This window comes from Eriocheir sinensis, chromosome 57, assembly GCF_024679095.1.
Source record: "Eriocheir sinensis breed Jianghai 21 chromosome 57, ASM2467909v1, whole genome shotgun sequence".
NCBI classification, from domain to species: domain Eukaryota; kingdom Metazoa; phylum Arthropoda; class Malacostraca; order Decapoda; family Varunidae; genus Eriocheir; species Eriocheir sinensis.
Window position 1 is genome coordinate 2,651,159 of NC_066565.1, and position 19,530 is coordinate 2,670,688.

The 19,530-nt window shown below is 46.8% G+C and overlaps 1 protein-coding gene across 1 annotated transcript in view; it reads right to left on the reverse strand.

The window, feature by feature from the left end:
- Positions 1–1,338: 1,338 nt before the first annotated feature.
- The window catches only part of LOC126984571 (uncharacterized), a 27,282-nt gene continuing 9,090 nt past the window's right edge, over positions 1,339–19,530 (reverse strand). Inside the window, exons 2-13 of the mRNA XM_050838302.1 lie at positions 19,365–19,530; positions 17,487–17,665; positions 16,721–16,977; positions 16,098–16,317; positions 15,788–15,929; positions 14,793–14,965; positions 14,054–14,207; positions 13,321–13,494; positions 10,845–12,697; positions 9,042–9,290; positions 5,769–5,928; positions 1,339–5,140 (exon numbers count right to left, since the gene is read on the reverse strand). The exon at positions 19,365–19,530 is cut by the window's right edge and continues 144 nt beyond it. Coding sequence (XP_050694259.1) covers positions 4,904–5,140; positions 5,769–5,928; positions 9,042–9,290; positions 10,845–12,697; positions 13,321–13,494; positions 14,054–14,207; positions 14,793–14,965; positions 15,788–15,929; positions 16,098–16,317; positions 16,721–16,977; positions 17,487–17,665; positions 19,365–19,530 — 3,964 coding nt within the window. The 3' untranslated portion in view covers positions 1,339–4,903. The remainder of the gene's footprint in view (positions 5,141–5,768; positions 5,929–9,041; positions 9,291–10,844; positions 12,698–13,320; positions 13,495–14,053; positions 14,208–14,792; positions 14,966–15,787; positions 15,930–16,097; positions 16,318–16,720; positions 16,978–17,486; positions 17,666–19,364) is intronic.

Consider the following 19,530-nt stretch of genomic DNA (forward strand, 5'->3'; position numbering starts at 1 on the left):
CTTTGGTGTTTTCTTTATGGATTTAGCTTTTTATGTCCATTTTTTTTGCATTTACGTTTTCCCTTTTCACATGTTCCTCCCTTCTCCTTTGTTGTTTACTTGCAATAATAAAATATCATTCAATTAATCATTTTTTTGCATTTCCCTTTTTATTTTTTTATTTTGCATTTAACTTTTTGCATTTAACTTTTTTTTTGTCCCTTTTTGCATTTATCTTTTTTATTCCTTTTTGTTTTCCTCACTTTTTCTTACCTTCGTATTTTCTTTTTCGTATCTAATTATCTTTTTCTGTCCCTTTATCAAATCTTATCCCTCTTTGGCGGGTTATATATATGAGTTAATATATATATGGATCTTTCTTTCCTTATACAAGCTCTTTCTCATTACTATATCACTATTTCTTATTGCTAGTTTTTTATTTAGCCATTAGCGTGTCATCATTATATACTAATAGTTGTTTACCTGCAACAATAAACTATCAATCAATCAATCAATCACTATTTCTCAATGAATGGACATGTTCTAGTCATTGTTTTTACGCATTTTTAGACATTTTCTATATACACTATTTATACAAACTAAATTAATAACTAGAAACAACGGTATTTCTTTATAAACCGAGTCATCCGCTACTGGAACAACCTCCCTGCAGATATTGGAAGCGTCAGAACCATACTTATATATTGCACTGGCCATAATATTTAATTGTATAAGGAGTAAATTAATTAAATACCAAAGTCCTTTCATCTACTCTATAGGCATGGAGTGAGTGTCAAGCAGATTAAATAACGACTTTCTAGCTGTTCTTATTCTGCGTGCATTTTCCATATTAGATGATGGCCATGTAGCATTTTAGTGGTTTTCTATATATAAATCTATACAAACCAAAACAAGACCCTCTTAAACTGAGTTATCCGCCACTGGAACAAACTCCCTTCAGAGAGATTAAGTGACTATCCACCACAGAGGCAGAGAAAGACCTGGGAGTGTATGTTACCAGGCTGCCAGTGAAGGGATATCCAGCACACCAATACCACATGGGAAACACTCCACTATCCACCACAGAGGCAGAGAAAGACCTGGGAGTGTATGTTACCAGGCTACCAGTGAAGGGATATCCAGCACACCAATACCACATGGGAAACACTCCACTATCCACCACAGAGGCAGAGAAAGACCTGGGAGTGTATGTTACCAGGCTACCAGTGAAGGCAAAATCCGTGTCAATTGCAGCGGACGGGTTAAAGAAATTCTAGAAGCCACTGGAGGAGAGCACAGAGAAGGGCGGAGAGGAAATAGGGATAACCAGGAACGGAATCACGCAATAAAACCAGCGTCTGTAACCTTATGTGAGACCCATTTATTCTTGACTAGCTTATAAACATTACAAAATTTATAAAACGTTTTACATTACCGGAGAGACGCGGACGAGATGGGCATTGTTATTTTTTTTGGTTTCTTCCCCTTTCCACACACACACACACACACACACACACACTTACACAAAGAAAAAAAAAATAATGATAACAATAATAATAACACAATAGTCCCCCTTAAAAACAACAGGCATTCACAAACCAACAACAACAACATGATTCTCGCCACAAACGCTTTTCATGGATTGACGTTTTGGTTTGTCGCCAACACAAAAAAAGAGGAAAATATGTTAAAAAAAATAATAATAATAAAAACATTGCAATCGCTCTTCGTCTTCCGTCAACTCATACGGATAAAGAAAAGAAAGGAAAAAATAAATTAAACAAGTGTGGCAATCAATCTTAATCATCCATAAACTAATACGGATATAGATAGAGGAAAAAATTAATATAAAAAGCATAATCAACTCTTACGGATAAAGGAGGAAAAAATGGATATGAAAATAACTCGCCAATCTCCATAAACACTTACGGATAGAGACTTTACAGGCGACGGAAAAAACAACATCGTTCGGTGTAAATCATACATCCAAAAAATAAAAATAAAAATTAATAAAAGATAAGTAAAGTAAAATAAATGACTCGACACTGCAGTTCGACACCATACACAAGGGACTCAGAAAACCATAGACGCCTTGAACACGACACCATACTCAATACCCTTAGCTTCCGTACCCTATGATTTGGCATCCAACCATTTATCCCCTTCAGATCGGTGCCTTCAACACGATATGGCACTGCTCTACAGGCACCTCCGACATGGGTATAAACGCAAGGGGGAAATCATAAGCGCCAGGGTCGGGTTCAACGTTGCCAGATTGCCGTACGCATCCGCTTATATTTGCCGATTTCCGCCCAAAACTGTCATTTCCACCCCGATATAGAGCTTCAGTTTGAGTTATCGTTAAAATCGGTGTTTGTTTCCAGAGAATATGATGTTCTGGGTATGATAATCTGGCAATGCTGGTCCGGCGGTTCCTTGCAATTCGTTCGTAATATCAGTGGTTGACGTCCACACACACACACACACACACACACACACACACACACACACCTAAGCTTTCTATATATTAATCAATCATTGTAGGCTCCTTCAGACCAGCTGGGAGAGATTGATAGATAGACAGATAGATAGAGAGAAATCATGTGTACGAAATGAATGATACTTTTTATACTTCCACGGAAAACACGCACACACACACACACATACGCACACACCTGACAAAAATCATCCCTTAACTAATCAAACATGATCTATTTCTATGTCAAGACATATCCACAATAATAATAATAATAATAATAACAATAATAATAATAATAACTTAGAATTTTAATATTTATACACAGTTTCTTATGGATTAATAGGAGCTGGGTAGGGGAAGGGAGGGACACACACACACACACACACACACACACACACACACGAGGGGGGGGGAGGGGGGGGTATTAATCACAGGTTTTATCACAGCTCGAAAAAAGCTTAAAATTTTTCCATACATACGTACAAACACACACACACACACACACACACACACACACACAGTTCACCTTCATTCCTGTGACCTCTTAAACCACCTCTCGGATTGGCCTTTGCGATTCTCTCCTCTTGAAAATGTCCCTCTTCCTCTTCCTTCCTCTTGCACAAACTTCTGGTACACTTTTCTTCTTGTGGCACTCCTCTTGAAAATATGTCTTCCTCTTGAATTTGTAAGTTTTATCCATGAAATCTAGAGTTTGGATATCAGAAAGCTGGAAAGGGTACAGAGAATTGCAACTAAAATGGTCCCAGAACTCTCGAATATGATGTATGAAGACAGATTGAAAGTTTGGAAAGTTTCGTTTAGTCGGCACAACATCTGTGGTCATATGCCGGAGAGAGACAGGAGGGGAAGGAAAACAGATTGAAAGTTTTGTTTAGTCGGCGCAACATCTGTGGTCATGTGCCGGAGAGAGACAGGAGGGGAAGGAAGACAGATTGAAAGTTTTGTTTAGTCGGCGCAACATCTGTGGTCATGTGCCGGAGAGAGACAGGAGGGGAAGGAAGACAGATTGAAAGTTTTGTTTAGTCGGCGCAACATCTGTGGTCATGTGCCGGAGAGAGACAGGAGGGGAAGGAAGACAGATTGAAAGTTTTGTTTAGTCGGCGCAACATCTGTGGTCATGTGCCGGAGAGAGACAGGAGGGGAAAGAAGACAGATTGAAAGTTTTGTTTAGTCGGCGCAACATCTGTGGTCATATGCCAGAGAGAGACAGGAGGGGAAGGAAAACAGATTGAAAGTTTGGAAAGTTTTGTTTAGTTGGCGCAACATCTGTGGTCATGTGCCGGAGAGAGACAAGAGGGGAAGAAAGACAGATTGAAAGTTTCATTTAGTCGGCGCAACATCTGTGGTCATGTGCCGGAGAGAGACAGGAGGGGAAGGAAGACAGATTGAAAGTTTTGTTTAGTCGGCGCAACATCTGTGGTCATATGTCGGAGAGAGACAGGAGGGGAAAGAAGACAGATTGAAAGTTTCGTTAAGTCGGCGCAACATCTGTGGTCATATGCCGGAGAGAGACAGGAGGGGAAGGAAAACAGATTGAAAGTTTGGAAAGTTTTGTTTAGTCGGCGCAACATCTGTGGTCATATGCCGGAGAGAGACAGGAGGGGAAGGAAAACAGATTGAAAGTTTGGAAAGTTTCGTTTAGTCGGCGCAACATCTGTGGTCATATGCCGGAGAGAGACAGGAGGGGAAGAAAGACAGATTGAAAGTTTGGAAAGTTTTGTTTAGTCGGCGCAACATCTGTGGTCATGTGCCGGAGAGAGACAGGAGGGGAAGGAAAACAGATTGAAAGTTTGGAAAGTTTTGTTTAGTCGGCGCAACATCTGTGGTCATATGCCGGAGAGAGACAGGAGGGGAAGGAAGACAGATTGAAAGTTTGGAAAGTTTTGTTTAGTCGGCGCAACATCTGTGGTCATATGCCGGAGAGAGACAGGAGGGGAAGGAAAACAGATTGAAAGTTTGGAAAGTTTTGTTTAGTCGGCGCAACATCTGTGGTCATATGCCGGAGAGAGACAGGAGGGGAAGAAAGACAGATTGAAAGTTTTGTTTAGTCGGCGCAACATCTGTGGTCATATGCCGGAGAGAGACAGGAGGGGAAGGAAGACAGATTGAAAGTTTTGTTTAGTCGGCGCAACATCTGTGGTCATGTGCCGGAGAGAGACAGGAGGGGAAGGAAAACAGATTGAAAGTTTGGAAAGTTTTGTTTAGTCGGCGCAACATCTGTGGTCATGTGCCGGAGAGAGACAGGAGGGGAAGGAAGACAGACTGAGGGAGATGGACTTGACAACACCGGAACAAAGAAGGGAGAGAGGAGAACTTGTCAACTTGCCAACTATAACACCCACTGCCATTCCCAGCACCACTAACCACTTATTGCTCCCACTGCCACACCGACACAGCACCATCAAGCACCCCAAACAACCACTATCACCTCACACATAAGCCAAACATATGCGTGAGTGCGGGCGTGTGCGTCGAGGCCACCGCCAACAGAAGGGGCAGGTCGTTCAGGTCCAGTCCCAGGGCGCGGGTCAGCTCCGGCAGGTGGTACGGCGCGGAGGTGGCCCCCGTCGCCCCGCCTACCGCCCCGCCCAGGAGGTACTGCGCCAGGAGCTGAGACTTGAGGTAGAGTTCGCTAAGACGCTCCTCAAGGTGTTGTACGATCTGGGGGCGAAGGAAAAGGAGAAATAATGATGAAGTGAATGTTGAAGAAAGAGAAATAATGTTGAAATAAATGGTGAAAATATTGGTAAAATAAATAATGTGAGAACAGTGGTAAAATCTTAGGAGCTGTTGAATCTATTAAGGTGAATAAGTGAAATATAACCATAGATGTGGTGTATAATTCAATAAGCGACATAATACACACACACATACACACACACACACACACTCTCCACTAAATGTTATATGCTATCTGAATATGAGGAGAGAAAGGAGAGATATGTGAAAGGGAATGAAGGAGAGAAAGGAAGGAAAGGGAAGAGAAAGGAAAGGAAGGGAACGGAAGAGAAAGGAAGGGAAGGGAAGGGAAAGGAAGGGAAGGGAAGGGAACGGAAGGGAAGAGAAAGGAAGGGAAGGGATGGGAACGGAAGAGAAAGGAAGGGATGGGAAGATAAAGGAAGGGAAGAGAAAGGAAGGGAAGGGAAGGGAAGGGAAGAGAAAGGAAGGGAAGGGAAGAGAACGGAAGGGAAGGGAAAGGAAGGGATGGGAGAGAAAACAAGACACACACACACAAGCAAACAAACAAACAAACAAACAAACACACACACACACACACACACACACGTACAAACAGAGGACTGGTGCCGAGGCGGGTCAGGTCCAGAACAGAGTCGGTGATGGAGGAGACGAGAGGCGAGGCGTCCACCCTCAGCCCCACCAGCCCCCCGCCGCAGCCGCCACCGCCGCCGCCCACCACATAGGAGTGCGAGGACACCACCTGCACCTCCCTGTGAAGATGAAGGTGCGTTGGTATTAGTGGAGGAGAGACATTTACGTTGGTATTAAAAGACATACTCGCTTCTCACATCACCTGTTTCAAAGGGTCAAAGAAGGGGTCAGTCGGGTTCTAATGAGTGTTTCTTCAGGTTCACGGTACAGAGGAAGGGTCACACTACCACCAGGGTCATAAAACTACCCCTGGAAATGCTCACAACTCCTATGAAAGCCTTGTCAAATGTGTGTTTCTTAGGTTCATGGTACAGAGGAAGGGTCACACTACCACCAGGGTCATAAAACTACCCCTGGAAATGCCCACAACTCCTATGAAAGCCTTGTCAAATGTGTGTTTCTTAGGTTCATGGTACAGAGGAAGACTCACACTACCACCAGGGTCATAAAACTACCCCTGGAAATGCCCACAACTCCTATGAAAGCCTTGTCAAATGTGTGTTTCTTAGGTTCATGGTACAGAAGAAGGGTCACACTACCACCAGGGTCATAAAACTACCCCTGGAAATGCCCACAACTCCTATGAAAGCCTTGTCAAATGTGTGTTTCTTAGGTTCATGGTTCAGAAGAAGGGTCACACTACCACCAGGGTCATAAAACTACCCCTGGAAATGCCCACAACTCCTATGAAAGCCTTGTCAAATGTGTGTTTCTTAGGTTCATGGTACAGAGGAAGGGTCACACTACCACCAGGGTCATAAAACTACCCCTGGAAATGCCCACAACTCCTATGAAAGCCTTGTCAAATGTGTGTTTCTTAGGTTCATGGTACAGAGGAAGGGTCACACTACCACCAGGGTCATAAAACTACCCCTGGAAATGCCCACAACTCCTATGAAAGCCTTGTCAAATGTGTGTTTCTTAGGTTCATGGTACAGAAGAAGACTCACACTACCACCAGGGTCATAAAACTACCCCTGGAAATGCCCACAACTCCTATGAAAGCCTTGTCAAATGTGTGTTTCTTAGGTTCATGGCACAGAGGAAGACTCACACTACCACCAGGGTCATAAAACTACCCTTGGAAATGCCCACAACTCCTACGAAAGCCTTGTCAAATGTGTGTTTCTTAGGTTCATGGTACAGAGGAAGACTCACACTACCACCAGGGTCATAAAACTACCCCTGGAAATGCCCAGAACTCCTATGAAAGCCTTGTCAAATGTGTGTTTCCTAGGTTCATGGTACAGAGGAAGACTCACACTACCACCAGGGTCATAAAACTACCCCTGGAAATGCCCAGAACTCCTATGAAAGCCTTGTCAAATGTGTGTTTCCTAGGTTCATGGTACAGAAGAAGACTCACACTACCACCAGGGTCATAAAACTACCCCTGGAAATGCCCACAACTCCTATGAAATCCTTGTCAAATGTGCGTTTCTTAGGTTCATGGTACAGAAGAAGGGTCACACTACCACCAGGGTCATAAAACTACCCCTGGAAATGCCCACAACTCCTATGAAAGCCTTGTCAAATGTGTGTTTCTTAGGTTCATGGTACAGAGGAAGACTCACACTACCACCAGGGTCATAAAACTACCCCTGGAAATGCCCACAACTCCTATGAAAGCCTTGTCAAATGTGTGTTTCTTTAGGTTCATGGTACAGAAGACTCACACTACCACCAGGGTCATAAAACTACCCCTGGAAATGCCCACAACTCCTATGAAAGCCTTGTCAAATGTGTGTTTCTTAGGTTCATGGTACAGAGGAAGACTCACACTACCACCAGGGTCATAAAACTACCCCTGGAAATGCCCACAACTCCTACGAAAGCCTTGTCAAATGTGTGTTTCTTAGGTTCATGGTACAGAGGAAGACTCACACTACCACCAGGATCATAAAACTACCCCTGGAAATGCCCACAACTCCTACGAAAGCCTTGTCAAATGTGTGTTTCTTAGGTTCATGGTACAGAGGAAGACTCACACTACCACCAGGGTCATAAAACTACCCCTGGAAATGCCCACAACTCCTATGAAAGCCTTGCCAAATATGTTCTTGAGTGTTGATACATCTTGTCATACAACCCTTAGAAGCTGATAATGTTAATGATTTACAGAAAGGAGGCAGATCAAGGGCATAAAAAATAAATAAATAAATAAAGTGAAGAAAAATAGCTCGCAAACAACCTTATCTTAGTCCTCACACACGGCCAGCTCAAATATATTATACTGATGCTAGAAGTGTTTGGGGTTGTCATTTAGAAGTTTAATGGTGGATTTTCAGACCCAAAACATGCCATTGGAACAGAACTCGAGTGCTATACAAAATATCAATCGGCCTACAGTACTATGGGTCTTGTTTTACATAATTTTCCTTAACCCCTCGACTGTGGATTTCCTACCAGAAGACCTCACCAAGCTACAGGAGTGGAACAAAAAGTGGCTGCTACAATTCAGTGAAGAAAAATGTAAAGTCCTGCACCTTGGGAGGGGAAATCCAGCACACCAATACCACATGGGAAAAGGTTTCGTTTAGTCGGTGCAACATCTGTGGTCATATGCCGGGGATAGACAGAAGGGGAAGGAAACAGATCCCAGGAGACAGGACACAACCCCCGATTAATACCTGGTACCCATTCACTGCTGGGTGGACAGGGGCGTAGGGTATCGGAAAAGCCACCCAAATTTTTCCACTCCGCCCGGGAATCGAACCCGGGCTCTCTCGGTTGTGAGCCGAGTGTGCTAACCACTGCACCACGAAGCTCCTACCACATGAGAAACACTCCACTATCCACCACAGAGGCAGAGAAAGACCTGGGAGTGTATGTTACCAGGCTACCAGTGAAGGGATATCCAGCACACCAATACCACATGGGAAACACTCCACTATCCACCACAGAGGCAGAGAAAGACCTGGGAGTGTATGTTACCAGGCTACCAGTGAAGGGATATCCAGCACACCAATACCACATGGGAAACACTCCACTATCCACCACAGAGGCAGAGAAAGACCTGGGAGTGTATGTTACCAGGCTACCAGTGAAGGGATATCCAGCACACCAATACCACATGGGTAACACTCCACTATCCACCACAGAGGCAGAGAAAGACCTGGGAGTGTATGTTACCAGGATATAAATGAACCCTGACCCCAAGCCGCCAACCTACCATGAGTCAGCATCCGCCACCACCGCCACTGCCTCCGCCAGCTGAGGGTCTAGGGGTGAGTGGTGCGCCGCGGAGGACAGGTCTTGGCGAAGCGCATCCTCCCAGCGCTGCGTCTGCGTGGTGGCGTGCAGGACGAAGGGTGACGCGTAATGGTCTAACACCCCCCCCAGCAGTGACCCCACCAGCCCATTAGCGGTGGTGGTGAAGGTGGAGGAGGTGTTGTTGCTGGTGGTAGGGATACACACACATCTGAGGGTGGAAGAGGTGAGGTGAGGTGACTTGAGGTGACGTGAGAGTTGAAGTGATGGTAATGTGATGTGAGATAAGGTGAGGTAGATTGAGGTGACAGGGATGGAGGTACAGTGAGGTGAGGTGAGATGACTTGAAGTGACATGAGGGTTGAAGTGATATAAGGTAATTTGAGGTGAGATATCGTGAGGTAGATTGAGGTGACAGGTATGGAGGTAGAGTGAAGTGAGGTGACTTGAAGTGACATGAGAGTTGAAGTGATATAAGGTAATTTGAGGTGAGATATGGTGAGGTAGAATGAGGTGACAGGTATAGAGGTAGAGTGAAGTGAGGTGACTTGAAGTGACATGAGAGTTGAAGTGATAATAGGTCTTGTGAGGTTAGATATAGTGAGGTAGATTGAGGTGACAGGTATGGAGGTAGAGTGAGGTGAGGATGGGAGAGGTGAGGTGAGGTGACTTGAAGTGACATGAGAGTTGAAGTGATATAAGGTCATGTGAGGTGAAATAGGGTGAGGTAGATTGAGGTGACAGGTATAGAGGTAGAGTGAGGTGAGGTGACTTGAAGTGACATGAGAGTTGAAGTGATATAAGGTAATGTGAGGTGAGATATGGTGCGAAGAGGTATAATGAGGTGACAGGTACAGAGGTAGAGTGAGGTGAGGTGACTTGAAGTGACATGAGAGTTGAAGTGATATAAGGCAATGTGAGGTGAGATATGGTGCGAAGAGGTATAATGAGGTGACAGGTACAGAGGTAGAGTGAGGTGAGGTGACTTGAAGTGACATGACAGTTGAAGTGATATATGGTGAGAAAAGACAGAATGAGATGACATGTATGGAGGTGAAGTAAGGTGAGATATGAGATGAGATGAACTGATGAAGTGAAGTAACATGAGGCACAGATGTCATGTCAGTGATACGAGAAGACATGATATGACATGATATAGGAAAAGCGATTAGCAGACTTTTTTTTTAAGCCTTTGTCTTGAGTTGCCTTTGAGCTGTTTCTTTAGCTATAAAAAAATAATTAAAATGAGGTGACATATTTATTTATTTATTTATTTTTTACAGCAGAGGACTCACTTCAAGGGCATCAAAAAGGGTTACAAATGTGGAAAAAAAAATCCCGCTACTCTGCCCCAATAAAGAGTTTGAGGAGTGGCCGAAAGTTAGGTCAATTTCGGGAGGAGACGTGACCTGTTACCCTGATATGAGGTGACATGAGGTAATACTGGGTGACATGAAATAAGGTGGGGTGAGGTTAGGTGAAGTGACATGAGGTTAGCTGTGGTTTGAGGTGAGCTTTGTCATAATGTTTGGAATTTTTTGTTGAATTGCAAGCTTGTATATGTAAGAATCTCTCTCTCTCTCTCTCTTTCCTTAATTCCTCTTTTTAGTTTAATTCTCTCTCTCTCTCTCTCTCTCTCATCGCTATCCTCCCTTTCTCTCTTTCATTAATTTTTTCTTCTTTTTTCTCTCTCATTCTTAAATCACTATCGTTCCCTTCTCTCTCTCTCTCTCTCTCTCTCTCTCTCTCTCTCTCTCTCTCTCACCTGGGCATGGGTATAACAACAGGCTCCTCAATCTTCACTTCCTCTTCCTTCTTCCCTTCCTCCTCTTCCTTCTTCTCTTCCTCCTCCTTACCCTCACTGTCCGTCCTCTCCTCTTCCCTAAGCACCGAGGTTGTGGGGTTTTCCGAGACACCCACACCCACCACACCCGGCCCCGCATTTGGGTGTGGGTGTGACCTCTCCACCATCTCCTCCACCACATTCAACTCCGCTATCGGAACGCACGTGAACACCCCATTGGTAGGGTCGCTGTGGTGCCGTCGGTGAGTCTGCGTGACCTCCGATGACCCAACATGACCCAGCTTCGACCCCTGACCTGGCGCCGTGCTGTCCTCCTTCAGGTCGGTCAGTGTGGGGTATATCGTCCGGTCGGCTTCCAGTTTTGTGAGGTCAGAGGCGGATTCGCGACCCACGTTTCTCGACCTGACCCTTCGCCTGGTGTCCATAGGGTGCGGGAGACAGGTCACGAGGTCACCCTTCACCCTGGATAAGCCCTCGAGTTTTGTGTTATTCTGTGTGCGTTTCTGCGTTTGTGTGCGTCTCTGTGTGTGTATGTGTGAGTCCGATTGTGAGTGCGTTGGTATGAATTGATTTTTATGTGTGCGTATGTGCGTTTCTGGCTGTGTGTGCGTGTGTGTCGGGGGTTGTGTGCGTCTCTGTGTGTGTATGTGTGAGTCTGATTGTGAGTGCATTGGTAAGATTTGATTTTTATGTGTGCGTATGTGCGTTTCCGACTGCGTGTGTGTCGGGGGTTGTGTGCGTCTTTGAGTGTGTATGTGTGAGTCGGACTGTGCGTGTGAGTGTGCATCAGCCAGAGCTTGTGTGCGGCTGTGTAGGTCCCGTATGTGCGTTTCCGAGTGTGCGTGTGCGGGTGGAGTGCTCTGGTGGAGGAGGAGCACCCCCCCGCCCTCCTCCACTTCCGGGTGAATGTCCTTCGCCGGCACAGTCACCCGCGTGGGGCAGACCCGCCTCAGACCAGCTGACTCGGGTGCCGGGGCAACACACACCGGCCCCTCCCTCTCCCCCTTCCCCGATATACTCCTTCTAGTCCTTGGCGGGGGAATGGGAGCCTGGGGGGAGGGGGCAGAGGGCGTTGGGGTCTGTGGGGGGGTCTGGGTGGCTTGGGCTGGGTCTGGGTCTCTTAACGGCGACCCACGGAAGAGTTTGTGAACCTTTTCCGCGATAATTCCCGGCTCGAGTATCACCGGGCCAAAGGTCTCCCGGTGGTCATCCAGGTGGTGCAAGGCGGGGTACAGGCTCCTGGGGGTGGGGGTGGGGGCGGGGGCACCTGCGGGAGGGCCTGGGGTGAGGTACATGCCCCCCCCTCTCATCATGTCCTCCTCCTCCTCATCCTCACCGCCCGCCAGAGCTGCTAAATCACTTGAAGTTTTACAGGTTTTCAATGTTCTGGCGGGGCGTTCCGGGGGAGCCTCCAGGGGCGCAGGGGGCACGTCCGGGGGTCTAGGGGGGGCCTCCACACTGGGGTAGGGGGAGGGGGGCCGGCCACCCTCCCCAGCACCGTGGATCACAATCTCCTCACCATCGTTCAACATCCATCGCTTTTCCACGACTCCACCTTGGTCTGGGGCTTGTCGGGGCTGCTCCTCCGCCCCGTCCGACATGCCCCGGGGTTCCTGCGTCCGCGCCCCGCCCCGAGTGGCCCTCCTGCTGTGCCGTAAGCTTGCCTCGCGCTGCAGTGTCCCCGGGGCCTCCTCCACGATGGTGACGATGGAGGCGGCTGAGGAGCACTGGGAGGACCCGGCCTGGAGGTGGCGGGGCACGGCCGGGGCCACGTCGGGGCCACCCACGGGACATTCCACCTGCTGCTCCACCACCTGTATGGGAGGAGGTGTGGAGGTGAGGGAGGTGGGGATGGGGGGAGGGAGTTCTTATTTCAATGTTTGTGTTTTATTTGACTTAAGAGGAGGAGGACGAGAAGGAGGAGGAAACATAGGAGAGGAAGAAAACAAGAAGAATAAAAAAGAAAACAAAGAAGAGGAGGAGGAGGAGGAGGAGGAGGAAACAAAGGAAGAGGAAGAAAACAAGAAGAAAAAGAAGAAAACGAAGAGGAGGAGGAGGAGGATAAAGAAGAAGAAGATGAGGATAAAGAGGAGGAGGAAATGAAGAATACAGAAGAAACAAAGAAAGAAGAAGATGGGGATAAAGAGGAGGAGGAGGAGGAGGAGGAGGAGGAGGAGGAGGAATACATAGGAAGAACAGACACCAGAAGATAAGTCGGTCTATGGAGGAGGAGGAGGAGGAGGAGGAGGAGGAGAAAGAAGAAGAGAGTAGGAGATGATGAAAGAAGGAAATTGAAAGAGAGGAACAAATAGAAAGAAGGAAATTGAAAAGCTGAAAGGGGAAACTAAGAGAGAGAGAGAGAGAGAGAAATACAGAAAAAACACAAAAGATGAAAAAAACAAACAAAAACAACAATCCTCTTCCTCTCAGCCCTTACCTGTGAGCACCTGATGACATAGGAGAGTATGGTGAGGAGGTGCTGGAGGAGGGAGGTGTCGGAGCCCAGCAGGACGGTGCGAGCGGCGCGGGGCGGATAGCCGACCGCCCCGCTCAGCTCACAAAGTTGGGCCCACACCGCGCTGTATGGGTGTGACTCACTCAGCCGCTCAGCCTAAGGGGGGGAGGTGCGGGTGAGTGGGTGAGTGGGTGATGGGTGGGAAGTGATGGGGAGGGAGGGGAGGGGGGGTTACCTCAAAGGATACAGCTCAAGGGCATCAAAATAAATAAATAAATAAATAAATAAAATTAAAGGATGTTACTCGATACTCCATAACTTTTTTTTTTATATAGTAATGGATGAAAAAATGTATATGTAAATGTTTAGTAAAGTATTGTTCCTATGAATGTGATAGTATGCTAAATAACTACTACTACTATTACTACTACTACTACTACTACTACTGCTAATAATAATAATAATAATAATAATAATAATAATAATATTGCCGATTAAAATGCCGGATACGAAATGCACAAAAACGAGACTTCCAAATTTACATAAACAAACTCGTAGAGAAAAAGAACTTGAACAAAAAGACATATCATCAACATCATCAGTTTCGCTTCACACACACACACACACACACACACACACACACACACACACACACACACAAAGAAAAACAGACATGAACCAACACATACACACACACACACACACAAGCACTCACCCACGACGGCTGCGCAGGGGTGAAGGGCGGGCGGTGGGCAAGGGCGGTGGGTGAGGCGGGGGGCGAGGAGGGCACCGGGGGGTCATGGGGGGCCACCGTGGACACCCAGCCCAGGTGATGTGTCAGTACAGCCGTCAGGAGCTTGCTGACGAAACTGGAAGATTGGCAACAGTGTGAGGGAGACGGATGGAGGAGGAGGAAGAGGAGGAGGAGGAAGGATATTGAAAGAGATTATAGAAAGGAGGAAGGAGGAGATAGAAGGAAATTGAGGGAGATTATAGAAAAGAAGGAGAAGGAGAAGAAAGGAAATTGAAAGATTGCAGAAAGGAGAAGGAGGAGGAAGAAAAAGATGATGAGGAAGAAGAAAAGAGGAAATTGAGAGAGAAGAGTATGAGAGAAGAAGGAAAGAAGGAAAATGAGGAAAAAAGAAGGAAAATGAGGAAAAGACACAAAAAAGAAGGAAAATGAAGGAAAATTGAGGGAAAAGAAGAAAAAAAGAAAAAATGAAGGAGAAAAAGAAGGAAATTGAGGGAAAAGAAGAAAGATGAAAAAAGGAGAAGGAAAAAATGAAGGAAAGTGAAAGAAAAGAAGAAAGAAATAAGGAAAAATATGATAAATGAAAAAAAACAAAGAAAAAAATAATGAAAACAAAGAAAACAAAGAAAATAACAGAATCATCACCACCACCACCATCACCACCACCACCACCATCATCACCACCACCATCATCACCACTCACAAGTTGGTCTGCTTGGTGTCGAAGGTGCCGAGAACAGCCGCCAAGGTGTCCACGAAGGAGGTGCAGAGGGCGTGTCTCTCCGCCGCAGCCGCCACAGCCGCCCCGGACTGACCCAGCAGCCCCAACCACACCGGCCGACACAACCGCGGTCCGCTCACCAAGTCCACAAGGTCCTGGGGGTGGAATGGTGTGAGTACATATGTTTGTTTACGGTTAAATTTGCGTGGATTTTTTGTTTGTTTATGTTTTGTGTGTTTTCTTCTCCTTCCTTCCTTCCTTCCTCTCCTTCTCCTCCTCCTCTTCTTTCTCTGTCAATCTCCATTTTTCTTCCCTTCCTTCCTCTCCTTCATCCTCCTCCTCCTCCTTCTGTTAAACTCCTTCCTTTTTCTTCCCTTCCCTTCATTCCTCTCCATTCTCTCCTCCTCCTCCTTCCCTCTCTTCCTTCCCCTCCTCTCCTCTTCTTCCTTCCCTCTCCTTCTCTTCCCTCCCTCCTCCTCTTCCCTTACCCTCTTCTCTCTTTCCTTCTTCCTCCTCCTCCTCCTTCTTCTTTCCTCACAATCTTCCCTCTCTCTCTTCCCCTCCTCCTCCTCTCTCTTCCTTCTCATATTCCCTCCTCCTCCTCCTCCTTCTTCCTTTCCCTACTCCCTAATCATCTTCCCTCCTCCTCCTCCTCCTCCTTTCCTCACAATCTTCTCTCTCTCTCTTCCCCTCCTCCTCCTCTCTCTTCCTTCTCATATTCCCTCCTCCTCCTCGTTCTTCTTCCATTCCCTACTCTCTAACCATCTCCTCCTCCTCCTCCTCCTCTTTTCCTCACAATCTTCTCTCTCTCTCTTCCCCTCCTCCTCCTCTCTCTTCCTTCTCATATTCCCTCCTCCTCCTTCTTCTTCCTTTCCCTACTCCCTAACCATCTCCTCCTCCTCCTCCTCCTCCTCCTCCTCCTTCTTCTTCCTTTCCCTACTCTCTAATCATCTCCTCCTCCTCCTCCTCCTCCTCACCTGCTGCAGTTTGGCGACAGCAGCATGGGTGGAGGACACGAAGGTCTGCCGGTGGAGGTAGGCGGAGTGCAGGGCGGACTGGAGCTTGTTGACGCAGCTCTCGATGACGCCCAGGTGGAGAAACAGCCACTCCTCCACGCGCCTGCCACGGGGGGAAGAGGTGAGTGGATGGGTGGATGAGTGGGAAGGTGGAGCAACATAGGTCAAGATACAAGAGGATATATGGATGGTACAGATCAATAGATGGATATTTAATTAGACATGGATAGATCGTTAGCTTAATCTCTAGTGTGTTAAGCTGCCCACTCACTCTCGCTGCTGTTGATGTTGTTGTTGTCCCTGAAGCTGTATTATGACGGCCACGCCCAGCTTCGTGGCGCGGCGCTGGGCGGGGTGGCCGGGGGAGGGCGCCCGACCCCCCGCCTCGTCCTGCCCCGCCCCCAGAGCCTCCAACGAGGTGTTCACGTTACGCAGGAACCGTCGCTGAAGGCTGTTGAGGCTCCCGGAGTTCTTGAGGCTGTTGCCCGAGCCTGGAGAAGGACATGGTGTGAGTTCGTTCCATCTATACAATTTCATTCCCTTATATTTTTGCAACACTGGGAGCAGCAAGTTGTGTTTGTTTTTTTTGGTGTTTTTTTGTTTTGCACTGTTTTTGTTGAAGAAGGAGAAGGAGGAGAAGGAGAAAAGAAGAAGGAGAAGAAGAAAAAGAAGAAGAGGAGGAGGAGGGTGAAGAAGAAACAGAAGAGGAAGAAAAAGAAGAAAAAAAAGAAGAGGAGGAGGAGGAGGAGGAGGAGGAAGAAGAAGAAGAGGAAGAAAAAAGAGGAAAAAGAAAAAGAAGAAGAAGAAGAAGAAGAAAAACACAAAGAAGAAGAAAAAGAAAAAAAATATCAACAAAAACACCACAAACCAACAAACAAACACACACACACCCACCTTGCCGGGACGAGGGAGTGCCGAGGGGGGTGGACACCAGGGAGGGGGGGGAGAGAAATGACCCACAGGTGGAGGAGTAGGGGGAGGGGGGGCCCACGAAGCCTGAGTCCCCCTCGCTGATTGACGACCCCAGGCCCCCCGGCACACCCATGGCCAGCGTGTGTGCCCCCCCCACCCCCCACGGCACCTCCTGTGTTGACGCGTCCCCCAGGGAGCTGATGGAGGAGCTGAAGGAGCCGTCTTCGATGCCCTGGTCACTGGGGGGAGAGAAGGGGTGTGAGAGGAGGTGATAGGGTGAGAGCGAGAGCGAGAGAGAGAGAGAGAGAGAGAGAGAGAGAGAGAGAATGCTAAATGTGTGTCATAAGTTAATCTGTTGCCCTCACTTCTAAACACACACACACAAACACACATCTATTTCCCAACTTTAATACAGTTTTTTTTCTATTTATATTATCTTTAAATATATTACATCTTGACACACACACACACACACACAAATTTCCCAACTTTAATACTGTTTTTTTCTTTTTATATTATCTTTAAATATATTACATCTTGACACACACACACACACACACGAATTTCCCAACTTTAATACGTTTTTTTTCTTTTTATATTATCTTTAAATATATTACATCTTGACACACACACACACACACACACACACACGAATTTCCCAACTTTAATATTTTTTTTCTTTTTATATTATCTTTAAATATATTACATCTTGACACACACACACACACACACACACACAAACACCCACCTAGAAGCATTATGCCGAGGGAGGTGTGACGGGGGCGCGGGGGCAGTCCGGGAGAGCAGGACGCGGGGGGGCGGATCCTGCAGGAGGTGGAGCTTGGAGCAGGACCCCCGGTAGGCTAAGTCCACGGAGCCGAAGACCAGCTCGGCGAAGGCTTTAGTGTCCCCTTCCTTTTGTTGGTACTGAGGGAGAACGGGAAGCTGATGATGATGATGGTGATGAGGAAGAGGAGGAGGAGGAGGAGGAGGAGGAGGGGGGGTTTAGGAGTGAGAAGGAAATGAGAGAAATGAGAGTGATGGTAGTATGTTAGGTTAGAGAGAGAGAGAGAGAGAGAGAGAGGTTAGGTTAGGTTAGAGAGAGAGAGGTTAGTTTAGGTTAGGTTAGAGAGAGAGAGAGAGAGAGAGAGACTAATGTTTGTCTCTAAGGATCCATGTATGAGAGAGGCAAAGAAATTCCTTTATGGGTATGTAAATGCTCTCTCTCTCTCTCTCTCTCTCTCTCTCTCTCTCTCTCCAATAAAAACTTATCAAATCCATTAGTTGTAAAGAATGTGTGTGTGTGTGTGTGTGTGTGTGTGCGCTTAAATTCACACACACACACACACACACACACACACACACACACACTTACTGCTGAAACAAACATTACTGAGTCTTGCCAGGAAACTGTTGAGAGAGAGAGAGAGAGAGAGAGAGAGAGAGAGAGAGAGAGAGAGAGAGAGAGAGAGAGAGAGAGAGAGAGAGTAATCTATGTCACCTTAAAAATCAGGACAGTCAAACTTATATATGTCCCGGAATAGCGCGGAATTTAGCGCGATACACGAATTCGCGCACGGTGAATTCGCAAAAGACGAAAATCGAGTGACCAATGAACAGCGCCATTTAGTTTTCGCGCGTAACTCTCGATCGCGTATATTTTCGCTCAATAACGGTCGTATTACAAGACATTTCGCTGCCCAAGAACACCAATTTGACAAGGCTTTCGTAGGAGTTGTGGGCATTTCCAGGTGTACTTCTATGACCCTGGTGGTAGTGTGACCCTTCCTCTGTACCATGAACCTAAGAAACACATATTTGACAAGGCTTTCATAGGAGTTGTGGGCATTTCCAGTAGTTTTATGACCCTGGTGGTGGTTTGAGCCTTCCTCTGTACCATGAACCTAAGAAACACATATTTGACAAGGCTTTCGTAGGAGTTGTGGGCATTTCCAGGAGTAGCTTCATGACCCTGGTGGTAGTTTGAGCCTTCCTCTGTACCATGAACCTAAGAAACACATATTTGACAAGGCTTTCGTAGGAGTTGTGGGCATTTCCAGGCGTAGTTCTATGACCCTGGTGGTAGTGTGACCCTTCTTCTGTACCCTCATTAGAACCCGACTGACCCCCTCTTTGACCTTAGCTGATGAGAGAAGCGAGTCTTTTAATACTGCCCGAAGTCTAAGGAGAGAGCTATCCAAGGTTTGATACAAGGGGGAGGGGAATGGGGAGGGATTGTCACGGAGGGCGAGGTGTTGCGAGGAAGCGCCGAGAGACACGCAGCAAGTAAAAGGGCAAGGTTATGTTCAGTGGGATAATCCTCAGTTTCCGGTTCATTGGAAATCGCGTAATCCGGCATCGCGAAATTAGGGACAAAATTACAGTTGTTTAAAAAGGAAACTCGATATCAGATATACTTTAAAGCCTTACTACTACTAATTCTACTACTACAACAACTACTACTATTACTAATATTGCATAAGTTGATCTCGCGAAATTTGGGAGCATATCACATACTTATATTTTGAAGATATTGGTCGTACTTTGGAGATTGACTACTACTACTACTACTACAACTACAACTACTACTACTACTATAAGAACAACAACAAGTAGAATCCCTCACCTGGTAGCCATAACCGTCGCTGACCTCCGCATACGAAGTCTCGCTCTTCTGCTGTGCCCTCGCTGACGCCGGGGACTTGGTCTGCGCGTGCTGCTGTGCTGAGGGGCCCCCCGCACCCCCCCAGCTGCCCTTGAAGAGCGTCTTGGGGGCGGGGGGCGCGGCGTGG